Genomic DNA, 12162 nt, shown 5'->3' with positions numbered 1-12162 from the left:
ATCTATCCTGTTCATGGGTTGGAAGAGTCACTCTTTTAACTGGTCAGTTCTCCCTCAAGTATTCTACAGATTCTCTGCAATTCTGTGGAAGCCAGAAACGACCACCACCTCTCCCCGTGCCCCACAAGGAAACCCTGTACTCAGGACTGGAAGTGTTGGCCTGACTCCTAGGGTGGGATGAGCACTGTGGGCTGACTCCCTTCTAGGGGCATCTGGACGTAAAGCACATCCCACATCAGTTAGAGGTCTGCCTGTGTCTTCCTTCCCCATTTGCCCTGAACACATATAAACCTTCCCAGACTGAGTATTTATGTTTTATGCACCTGGCCCGCCCCTGCTCTGTGTCTGTTCCTGGTCAGGAGGGCACAGGGTCCTTCCCCTGCAGCACAAGAGGCGTGTGTGGACCATCTTCCTGCCCCAGAAGCAGAAGGAACCTGCTGGCCATGGGGCTGACACCCGCAGTGAAAGCTGAGCCCACGCCATCTCCTCTGTATGAGTCGGCGTCGTTCCAGCCAGTGCCTGAGCGAGTCATGCTTTTGTTGGAGACCCCAAGGGCTGCTAAGCACAGCATGGGTCGGGACCCTCGGACTGCTGTTCCGGGAGGCTGGCTTTGCTATGCTCCCTGCTAGCCTCCATGCGGTGAGATCCTCCTTGGAGGTGATAACAGTGTCTGTCTTCTGACTGACAAATTCCAATCAAAATCTTATTAGGCTCTTGTAGAAATAGACAAGCTGATTGTAAATTCCTTTCTTGTCATAAACAGAAAATATCCCTCCCTTCTTATGTCCATGTCCTTATCCCCAGAGTCTGTGAACATGTTGGGTCACATGGCACAGGGTAATTAAGATTGCAGATGGAATTAGGGTTGCTGATCAGTGGACCTTAAAGTAGGAATATTGTCCTGGATTATCTGGATGAGTCCAGTGTAATCCATGGTCCTTCCAGTGGAAGAAAGAACCAGAGAAAGCTACAATGAAGGAAGAGGAGATGCAGATGCTATGTTGCTGGCTTTGAAGATGGAGCGAGGAGCCACAAGCCAAGGAATGGAGTTGGCCTCTAAAACCTGCCAAAGGCAGGAAACAGATTCTGTCCTCGAGTCTTTAGAAAGGAACACAGCCCTGCTGATACTTTGATTTTATCCCAGTGAGATCTGTGTTGGTTTTATGAAACAGAGAAGTATAAGGTAATAAATTTGTTTTTTAAGCCACTGAAAAAAGGGCAAAGGACTGAATAGACATCTCTTTGAAAGCACATGAAAAGAATGCTCAACATTATCAGCCACTAGGGAAATGCAAATCAAAACCACAAGATACCAGAGGATCCAGGATGGCGGCATAGAGAGGAGTGGAAGCTAAGTAGTCCTCCTGGAACAACTAAAAAAAATCCAGAAACAACTAGTAAATAATCCAGAATAATGGCAGGGGGACAAATGTGACTGTCCACTCATCATACACTAACCTGAATTGGGAGGATTGCCCGAGATCACAGCATAAAACTTATAAGTAAGAACTGCAGATCCAAATCAGGAGACCCCTGCCCCATAGCCCGAGCTACAAAGCCTCGTGGTGCCAGAGAGAAGCTCTCTCCCAGCAAGAGAATATAGCTCAGCTGAGCTCCAACTGGGGGTTTTAATTAGCAAGTGTGAACTGCTCACTATGAGGTACGAATCCCCAACAAGTAGACAGAGGCTTTGGGTGATGACTGACCTTGGAGAGCCAGAGGGTCACCTCGGACTAGCTCTGTTCCTTTTTCAACTCAGTGGAGAAAGCCTCAGCCATTTTCAGTTCCTAGTTCTGTGACCCAGACAAGGGTATAGCACAGGCAGAGAGAGACCACTGAAATGCTAATGACCTCCCCCTAGGGCGTCTATCTTCTCTAAGAGGAAAGAGGTGGGGCCCAGCTCTACTACCTGCCTTTCATTCAGAACTTACACCAGTCAAGAATTATAGGCTAATCTTTGCATCAGGCTGGGAGCTCCCCTGCACGGCCCGGTGACCTGGGGCTTCCCTTGAGGGATGACGCGCACTAGTGACGTAGCACAGCCTTCCCTCAGCAGAGGTCCTGGAAGATCACAGCTGAGAAGGGGGGCCCACTCGGAAAACCCAGGGACGCTACATCAATGCCGGTGGTTTATGGGTCAGCGACAAAGAAAATCTGGGGCAAAACTGAAATGAATGCTTAGACTCTTGCAACAGCCTTGAATCTCTGGGAACACCTGGGAGGTTTGAATATTAAAGCTGCCCTGCCTGCCTAACCACCCGGACACATGCCTTACATTCAGGGCAGACAGATCCAACAATAAACCCAAACTGAGTTCGCCAAGTGAACCCCACAAAAATCATTTCCCCACACACCACAGAGACAGAGTTGGGGAGAACTGACTTGAGGGGTATAGGTGACTTGCAGACGCCATCTGCTGATTAGTTGGAGAGAGTATACACCACCAAATTGTATTTCTGAAAAATTAGATTGATACTTTTTTTTTTTACAACTTGAAAGAACCCTATCAAGCAAAGCAAATGCCAAGAGGCCAAAAACAACAGAAAATCTTAATGCATATGATAAAACCAGACGATAACGGAGAACCAGATCCCAAACACCCAAATCAGAATATCGGAAGAGACACAGTACTTGGCACAATTAAACAATTACAATCGAGGAGCGAAAACATGGCACAGGATATAAAAGACATGAAGAAGACCATGGAGCAGGATAAAAGGGACATAAAGAAGACCCTAGAAGAGCATAAAGAAGAATTTGCAAGAGTAAATTAAAAAAATAGAAGATCTTATGGAAATAAAAGAAATTGTTGACCAAATTAAAAAGATTCTGAATACTCATAATACAAGATTAGAGGAAGTTGAACAATGACTCAGTGTCCTAGAGGTCCACAGAACAGAAAATGAAAGAACAAAAGAAAGAATGGAGAAAAAAATCAAAAAAATTGAAAAGGATCTCAGGGATACGATAGATAAAATAAAACCTCCAAATTTAAGACTCATTGATGTCCCAGAAGGGGAAGAGAAGGGTAAAGGTCTGGAAAGAGTATTCAAAGAAATTGTTGGAGAAAACTTCCCAAACCTTCTACACAATATAAATACACAAAGCATAAATGCCCAGCTAACTCCAAATAGAATAAATCCAAATAAACCCACTCTGAGACATATTCTGATCAGACTTTCAAATACTGAAGAGAAGGAGCAAGTTCTGAAAGCAGCAAGAGAAAAGGAATTCGCCACATACAAAGGAAACAACATAAGACTAAGTAGTGACTACTCAGCGGCCACCATGGAGGTGAGAAGGCAGTGGCATGACATACTTAAAACTCTGAGAGAGAAAAATTTCCAATCAAGAATACTTTATCCAGCAAAACTCTCCTTCAAATTTGAGGGAGAGCTTAAATTTTTCACAGACAAACAAAAGCTGAGAGAGTTTGCCAATAAAAGACCTGCCCTACTTCAGAAACTAAAAGGAGCCCTACTGACAGAGAAACAAAGAAATGAGAAAGAGACATAGAGAATTTTAACAGACATATATAGAACCTTACATCCCAAATCACCAGGACACTCATTTTTCCCTAGTGATCACGGATCTTCCTACAGAATGGACCATATGCTGGGACATAAAACAAGTCTCAATAAATTAAAAAAACAGAAAACAACAACAAAAAAACAATTGAATATATTCAAAGCACAGTCTCTGACCACAATGGAATACAAATAGAAGTCAATAATTTTTGAATTGTAACTCCACTATGTACTTCCTACATGATATAAAATACACAAACTCTAATGACAAATCAGTGGTTTTGAACTCAATGTAAAATATGTAATTTTTGACAAGAACTATATAAAGGTGGGGGAAAGGAGTAGTATAGTTGCATAGTTTATGTGTCCTATTGAAGTTAAGTTGGTATAAAAAAAAACAAGATTGTTATGGATTTAAGAGGTTAATTTTAAGCCCCACAGTAAACACAAAGAAATTATCAGAGAATATGACCATAGAGATGAAAAGTAGAGTATGGGTAAGAGAAATGGGGGAAGAGACAATGGGGAGGTAAGAAATGAGTGTAGGGTTGCTGTTTGAGGTGAAGGGAAATTTCTAATAATGGTTGGTGGGAATGTGATAGTATTACACCATCTAAATGTGATTAGTCCCACTAATGGAATGCTAGGGAGGGGGTGGAATGGGAAGATTTAGGCTGTATATATGCTTCCACAATTGAGGAAAAAAAAAAAAAAAGACAGTCTAAATGGATGACAATTGAATGCCAAGGGTGAACCTGGATGGGATCTGAGGATGGAGGACAGGAGGCTCAAAGGGACACAGTTGAGACATAAGGAAAAGGAAATATAGAATGTAAGCTTTGTATCATTGTTGAATCTCGTACTTCTTAGCTGCGCTTAATGGGATTGCATAAAAGAATGTTCTTGTTCATGGTAATTGTATATGTGAATTATAGTGTTTGTTCAAGGATGTGTGCAGCTAGCTCTCAAATGTTCAGAAAACAGAGCAATAGATGATGGATGATTGATAGGGAGGGAGAGAAAGAAATAGTGGGGTGACATGTTAAAGTTAGTGGGGTCGGGGTATCTGGGGGGGTCAGGGATTGCTGGAGTTCTGTGTATGAGGTTTGTGTTGTTTTTGCAACTGTTCCTATAACTTTGAATTTATTTCAAAATAAAATGTAAATAAAAAAACAAAAAACCCACAAGATACCACCTCAACCCACCAGATGGCTAGGTTTAAGAAAATATAGAAAAACAAGTGTTTTGGGATGTGGAATAATAAGAGCCTTCATCTATTGTAAGTGGGAATATAAAGTAGTGCAGGTGTTGAGAAAAAGTTTGAAGATTCCTCAGAATGTTGAACAAATGTATCTGTTTGACATGGTCTCCCACTTCTACATAAATAATGCAAAATATTGAAATAAAGACTCAGATCCTGGTACTCCAACGCTCATAGCTGCCTTATTCCCGGTATCCATAAGGTGGCAACGGCCAAAATGTCCGTCAGTAAAGTGGATAAGCAAAATGCAGTATACACAAACAATGGGATATTATCCAACCATAAAAAGATGAACCTTGAAAACGTTATGCTAAGTGAAATATACCACTCAGAAAGGGACAGAAATGATATGATTTCACTTATATGAGGTGTGTGGAATGGCAGTTCACAAGGTCAGAAAGCAGAATATTGGTGACCGTGAGATGGTGATGAAGTGAGGGTGTGAGTTTATTGCCCAAACAGATACAGAGTTTCTGTTCAATGTATAAAGTAAAGGTTGGTGAAAGTTACATAACCTTGTCCATGTACTTAATGTCTTAGAATTGTGTACTTAAAAATGGTTGAAATGATTTTATGTTAATGTATATTTGCCACAATAAAAATATAAAACAAAGGGGATGAGAAATTAATAGTTGTTTTAAATGTGAACATGAAAAATTAGTTAAGGTTTTTATGAACAAAATGCTTGCTGGGGTCATAAAATCTGTTATGCTTCCTTTTGACCCCCAAAACCTCTACCTAATTTCTCTCAGACAGCTTGGGGAAAGTCTCAGAGAGGGGCCAGAATGACAACAAAATCAAACAGGAAATTATGACCCTAAACACCATGAGGTTTCTGGAAATGTTTCTGCCCAGGTGTCGTTAGTGGGCAGTATTTACTGTGCAGGACTTCTAGTGGAATCACAGTTTTTCAGAAACGATTTGGGTTGGCCAAGCTCCCCTTCCCGAGATTTTAGAACAAATCTAAAGGTACTTTAGAACAAAAAGTCACATATCCATTGATTTTCTGCCATTTATTCACTGTATTTGTAGACAGCTGTAGGTACTTACAGAGCAAAATATCTCAGTTCTGTATTGCTGGTATTAACATGCCTTTGTTTTACTTCACTTGAGATGAAATACTACAGCGTGCATCCTCTAAAGATCCATATAATCCTAAATTTGATGAAGCAACAAGTTCAGCAGCCAAATCAACTACAAAGAACATCATGAAACCAAGCAAGTATATGTTTTTACTTACAAGTACACATTTCTAAAGGACTATTTTTTGTAGCTAATGTTTTACCCCATAGTTTTACCAGTCTATAAACTTTGGGGAAAAAAGCAAATGCAAAAGAAAGAAATGTTCAACATCCTCTGCCTAGCCCTCCGTCAACTATGGAAGTCTATGGCCTGAAGTAAATATCCCTGTATTTTGGGGTGATCCCTGAAGTGCATATGTAGACATTCTCATGTTCTGGTCGATGCTTAGAGAAATTAGTATCTCAGTCCTGAAATTAGTACAGGATCCTATGACAGCTCGTTGACCAAGTCCATTCCCCTTTACACTTTCATTTTCATCAATAAATGACAAAAATCATAAATTCCTTTTGCTTAAAAGCAGGTCATGTAGAGACAGACTCAGGCCCTCTGAGACCTCTTCTGAATATAGACCCGAGAATGGATGAGTGCGGAGTGTGCAGTAGGATTTTTCCTTCTTCTGCAAAACAAAAAAAAGCCACTTATATCCAAACTGGTCAAAGTCACCCCATATTGACATCATCCTTAAGAAGGGACAAGTTTTGCCTTAAACAAAACTGAAATGTGTGTCATATTTCTTGCTCCTTCAAAATGGGGGAGTGAGCCTAACTGTCCTTGGAACCACCTTCATTAACTGCACTTCAAAGCAGTTAATACCTGTGACTAACAAGGGTAGGGCACTTTTCAGTGTACACGTCTTCCTGACGAATTTTATCTTCCCCCACCCCAGCCATTCTGGGGGTTGACTTCCTTCTCGCAGTCCCCAGCAGAGCCTTTACTGCCCAGGATCACAGAGGTCTCTGCTGTGGTGGATTTGCATATCCTGTGTCCTTCCCCAGGGCAGGCCTGCTCTCAAAAACACCACACAATACAGTATACATTTGTAGAGGAATACGTGTGGTCAAGTGAAAGATTTAATCACATCTCAGGATTATCTCCCTTAGGTTACCCCCAGCAAAAGGCCATGAAATATACTGAATTTGCCTCAAATTTGAAGAACCAGGAGAAAAATCTGACTAAAATATTAGGTAGGTAACCTCCTTACATGAAACATTTATGCTGTATTTGAAAAGAATTGCATGTTTTTTTAATGTTTTTTCCCAGGTAGCCTGCGCCTCTTGCTTTGAGGCAAAGGAAAGTGCTTTGCCTTGAGCCTAGAACCAATGCCACTCAGTTTCAAACTCGTAAGAAATTAAAATAAAGAACATAAAACTTGGAAAGTTCCTTGATCCTCACAGGGTTGTGTATGTACCAGGAGTGTGAGCCTTATCTGGGATCTTATTAAAACTCAGAATATCAGACCCCTCAACAAACTGAGTCACATCTGCTGCCAACATGATGCCCTAGAGATTTCTGCACAAGTTGGAGACAGCCAGGCTCTGAGACTCAGACAACCTTTACCTGGGCTCAGCCCTAAAGGAGCGTGAGATTTCCCTGGGGAGATTGCCACAAACAAGCACCTGGGTGTGCCCCTCAGTGACAGGTTCCTGATCTGTGGGGAGACCATTACATCAGGAGATTTAAGACCCCCCTGGTGATTCCAGGTGAGACTCTCAGCCCGTGTCCAGGTCCCTCATTTCACATCTGAGATCTACATCCCAGAGAAGTCCTCTTTAGCAGAGAGCTGAGCCTAAGCAAAAAGGCCCAGACTCACACCTGGATGCTCGAGGAAGGCTCCAGTTTCCAGTGAAATCTCTTCTGTCTGGTGCCTGTGCTGTGGGGTCAGGGGTCAAGACTGAGGATCACCTTTGGCCTGAGAAAGGGCTGCGAGGAAGTGTGAGCCCTGATGTTTCTCTCTGGGTTGGATGATGTTGGGTGGGAGAGGTTGGGAACCCAGAGCGATGCCTGCCGATTCCTGCTTGGAAAGGGGATATGTCTACACGTGATATGGGTCCTTTCCCAGGAGCTACCTTCTTTCAGTAATACTGGATTTGCTCCTTCTCATGTATGCTGTAAAAAGTCTTTGGTAAATCTGCTTTCGCTGACTGATTGATAGATGACCCTGATTGTATGATTAATTGATCTAGATAATTTTTCTAGTCCCATTCTCCATTCTTTCAGTATTTTCTGTGTAGAAATCAGAAAAGTTTTTCTTATCATTGTAGGAGATCTCAGTCTTTCTGAATAGAGCCCCACAGTAGAAGGGAGATGAGTCCTTTTGAATCTGTGTATCAGGTTTGATTTTGGGGAGCCTCCCATCATTCATGGATCTACTAATTTGTGCAGCATCTTGTCAGAGTTGGACTTGCACTGTCAATAGTGCTGGGCTCTGATTGAGCAACTTTATCAGCTGAGCACATTCATCAGAAAGGGAACTGGTAATGAGAACTAATAATTTTACTAGTGAATCTGATGGTTAATTTTTTGTGAAATATGTTGCTAACAAAAGCAACTTTTTCATCTAGTGTGGAGACCACCCACCAAATTAGCAACATCCTCTGAAAAAAAAGGATGCAGGAGAAATGAAAAATCAGTGTAACTTGTGTTGATATTTTTCTGTTTCTGAGCAAAAGAAGCTTAGAAGGGGAAGAAAAACTTATCTTTCACACCTGAAAGCTTTACAAGGGAACCAGAGAGAATCATAGTAATATGGCAGAACAGCAAATTCCAAGTATCAGTCTTCCCCCAAAACAACTGTGGATCTGGGAGGAATTGCCTGAAACAACTATTTTGAAACTCTGAAATCTTGTGGAACTCTTCCACCATCCAGGGAACACTAGGTAATGAAGCTTGCAGATTTCAGTAAATGTGGATGACCTTTACATTCCATATAGATGCTGCCATTCCCCACCCCCAAGATTGAAGCAGCCAACTGTGGGGACTTCAGTCCTCCTTTCAAGTGTGGCCAGCTTGTACCTGGGTTGGCAGTAAGGGCTTTGCCCTCCAAAAATGAGGGGTGTGTCATCTGATGCCTGCTCTCTGCTTTTGATTTCCCAGGGGCCAGCCCAGAGATAGTCCTCTTCTTCATGCATCAACATTGATACCTCAGGCCATGGAGGTGATTTAAGGAGACAGTAACTATTTTTCCCTATCCAGTTTGGGAGCAAAAATAGTTTGTGAAAGTCACAAACTGACAGCTGTAATCTTCAACAAGGAAAAAAAATCAGAAATGGCTGAAGTTTTGGAGAATTAGATTTGAAGACTTGCCACAACACAATACTCCAAATATACTGTTCTGAAGCAAAAATAAGAAGATTTACAAAGAAACAAGAAGGTATGACCCATTTACAGAATAAAAAGTGTTTGATAAAACCATCCCTGAGAAGCTCATTCAGTGGAAGTTTGGCAAAGATATTAAATATACTGTCTTAAACATGTTCAGTGAACTAAAGGAAACCATAGACAAAGAAGTAAAGGAAATATGGAAAACTTTTCCTGAACAAAATGAAGAGATAGAAATTATAAGGAGGAACCAAACAAATTCTGGAGCTGAAAAGTACAGTCATTGAAATGAAAACCTCATTTGAGGGGTTCTACAGCTGATTTCAGAATGCAGCAGAGTATCAGTGAACTTGAAAATAAGATACTTGAAATTATCCAGACTGAGGATCAGAAAGGAAAAAAATGAAGAAAAATGGTCTGTGGGACCTATGGGACATCATTAACCGTATAAACATTCACATCACAGGAGTCCCTGAAGGACGAGAGAGAGATGAAAGGAGAAGAAATAATGACTGAGTACTTCTTATATCTGATGAAAGGGATGAATGTACACATCCAAGAAGCTACTTGATTCCAAGTAGATACATCAAGAGAGTTACACTATGATACATTAATATTCAAATTATCAAAACCCAAAGACAAGTAGAGAATTTATAAAGCAGGAAGCAAGAAAGAATCATCATGTACAAGGGACCTACAATAGGAATAACAGCCAGCTTTTAATCAGAAACCTTAAAGATCCTATGGCAGGGGGATGACATAAAGTCCTGTAAGAAAAAACTGTCAACTAAGAATTCTGTATCTGGCAAACTTATCCTTCAACAATGAAGGAGAGATTCAGACATTTCCAGTTAAAACAAAAATTGTACGAGTTTATTAGCAGACGACCTACCATAGAAAATATGCTAAAGGGATTCCTTCAGGCTGAAATAAAAGGTTACTAGACAGCAACTTGAAGCCATAAAAGAAATAAAGAAAATAGATGAAAGTAACTTCATAGGTAAATATAAAGTCCTGCATTCTTGTAATTTTGGTTTGTAGCTGCCTTTTCTTCTATAGGATTTAAAGGCAAATGTGTAACATAATAATTAAATCTATGTTAATGGAACATGATGTATAAAGATGTAATTTGATATAATGCTTTACAAAGTAGTAATGGAATAGATGAATGCAAGTGGAGTTCTTGTACACTACAGAAATTGTTTGTCATATTCAGTCATGTTGTTATAAGTTTAAGATGTTACTTGTAGTCTCCAATTACAAACAATTAGGAAAATAACTTAAAAAATATAGAGAAAAGGAAAGAAGTAGGGAATCAAAATGGTACACCATAAAGTCAACTGAATTGTAAAAAGGCAGTAATGGAGTTATTGAACTCAGGACTAGATGTGGTGACCTGACTCCTAGGATGGGATGAAGATGAAAAAAAAAAAAAAAAAGAAAGAAAGAAAACCATATGACATTAGTAATTTTGTATAGTGAAGAACATTTCCCTAAAGAAGACTATATTCCAGGTAGCTTCACTAGGGAATCCTGCCAAACATTTGAGGAAGAAATGATCCAAAATCTTTGCAAATTTTCTAGAAAATTGAAGAGGAGGGAACACTTCCAAACTCATTCCATGAGACCAGCACGGCCTTAATGATACAAAGACATGATAAGAAAAGAAAACTTCAGATCATTATCTCACATGAATATGGATGCAAACATTCTAACCAAAATTTTAGCAGATTGAATCCAACATTGTATAAAAAGGATACTACATCATGACCAAGTGTAGTTCATCAAGGAATGCAAAGTTGGTTGAACATTTAAAAATCAATCAGTGTATTTATTTTCTCTTTGTCTTTGGATAAGCTCCTGAAATACTTTGTCAGTAAAATTTCTGTCCTTTCTCACTGACATTTTAAGTACTCAATAATTAATATATCTTAATAAACACAGAGACAAAAATCAAACAGTATAACACATATTAACAAACTGAAAATGGAATACCATGGGAATATTCATAGATAAAGAAAAAGCAGTGAACAAAATCAGCATCCACTCTTCTTAAAAACTCTCGGCAATCTGGGAATAGAAGGGAGCTTCCTCAACTTGATAAAGGGAACCTTTAAAAAACCTATAGCTAACATCATACTAATGGTGAGAGGCTGAATGCTTTTCTCCTAGGAGCAAGAACAAGACAGGATTGTTCACTCTCATCATTTCTAATCATCATTGTACTGGAGTTCTACCCAGGGAAATCAGGCAAAAAAAAGAGGAAGAAGACAACCGGGCTGGAATGGAGAAGTAAAACAGTCTTTATTCACAGATTACATGATGGCCTATGTGGAAAATCTGATGGAATTTTAAAAAGCTCAAAATTAATAATCGAGTTTTGCAAGATTGTAGTATAGAGGATCAATATACAAAAAATATATTCTTTTTTATATACTGGCAATAAACACTGATAAATTAAAATTTTAAAATATTATAATTACATGAACACATTAAAAACTTAGGGATAAATATGACAAAGTAGGGCATAACTGAAAACCACAAAATATTATCGTGAGAAATTAGAGAAGACCTCAATAATTGGAGGGATCTATCTTGTTCATGGGTTGGAAGAGTCACTATTTTAACTGGTCAGTTCTCCCTCAAGTATTCTACAGATTCTCTGCAATTCTGTGGAAGCCAGAAGTGACCTTCCACCTCTCCCCGTGCCCCACAAGGAAACCCTGTACTCAGGACTGGATGTGTTGGCCTGACTCCTAGGGTGGGATGAGCACTGTGGGCTGACTCCCTTCTAGGGGCATCTGGACGTAAAGCACACCCCACATCAGTTACAGGTCTGCCTGTGTCTTCCTTCCCCGTTTGCCCTGAACACGTATAAACCTTCCCAGACTGAGTATTTATGTTTTATGTACCTGGCCCACCCCTGCTCTGTGTCTGTTCCTGGTCGGGAGGGCACAGAGTCCTTCCCCTGCA

The 12162-nt window shown here is 40.3% G+C and overlaps 1 protein-coding gene across 1 annotated transcript in view; it reads left to right on the top strand.

Moving 5' to 3' along the window:
- LOC119512148 overlaps positions 1 to 12162 on the top strand; it is a 237717-nt gene that overhangs the window by 211968 nt on the left and 13587 nt on the right. The window contains exons 27-28 of the mRNA XM_037806639.1: positions 5902 to 6006; positions 6972 to 7055. Coding sequence (XP_037662567.1) covers positions 5902 to 6006; positions 6972 to 7055 — 189 coding nt within the window. The remainder of the gene's footprint in view (positions 1 to 5901; positions 6007 to 6971; positions 7056 to 12162) is intronic.

This window comes from Choloepus didactylus, chromosome 17 (assembly GCF_015220235.1).
Source record: "Choloepus didactylus isolate mChoDid1 chromosome 17, mChoDid1.pri, whole genome shotgun sequence".
Taxonomy (NCBI): domain Eukaryota; kingdom Metazoa; phylum Chordata; class Mammalia; order Pilosa; family Megalonychidae; genus Choloepus; species Choloepus didactylus.
This window is presented reverse-complemented; position numbering and strand designations above follow the sequence as displayed.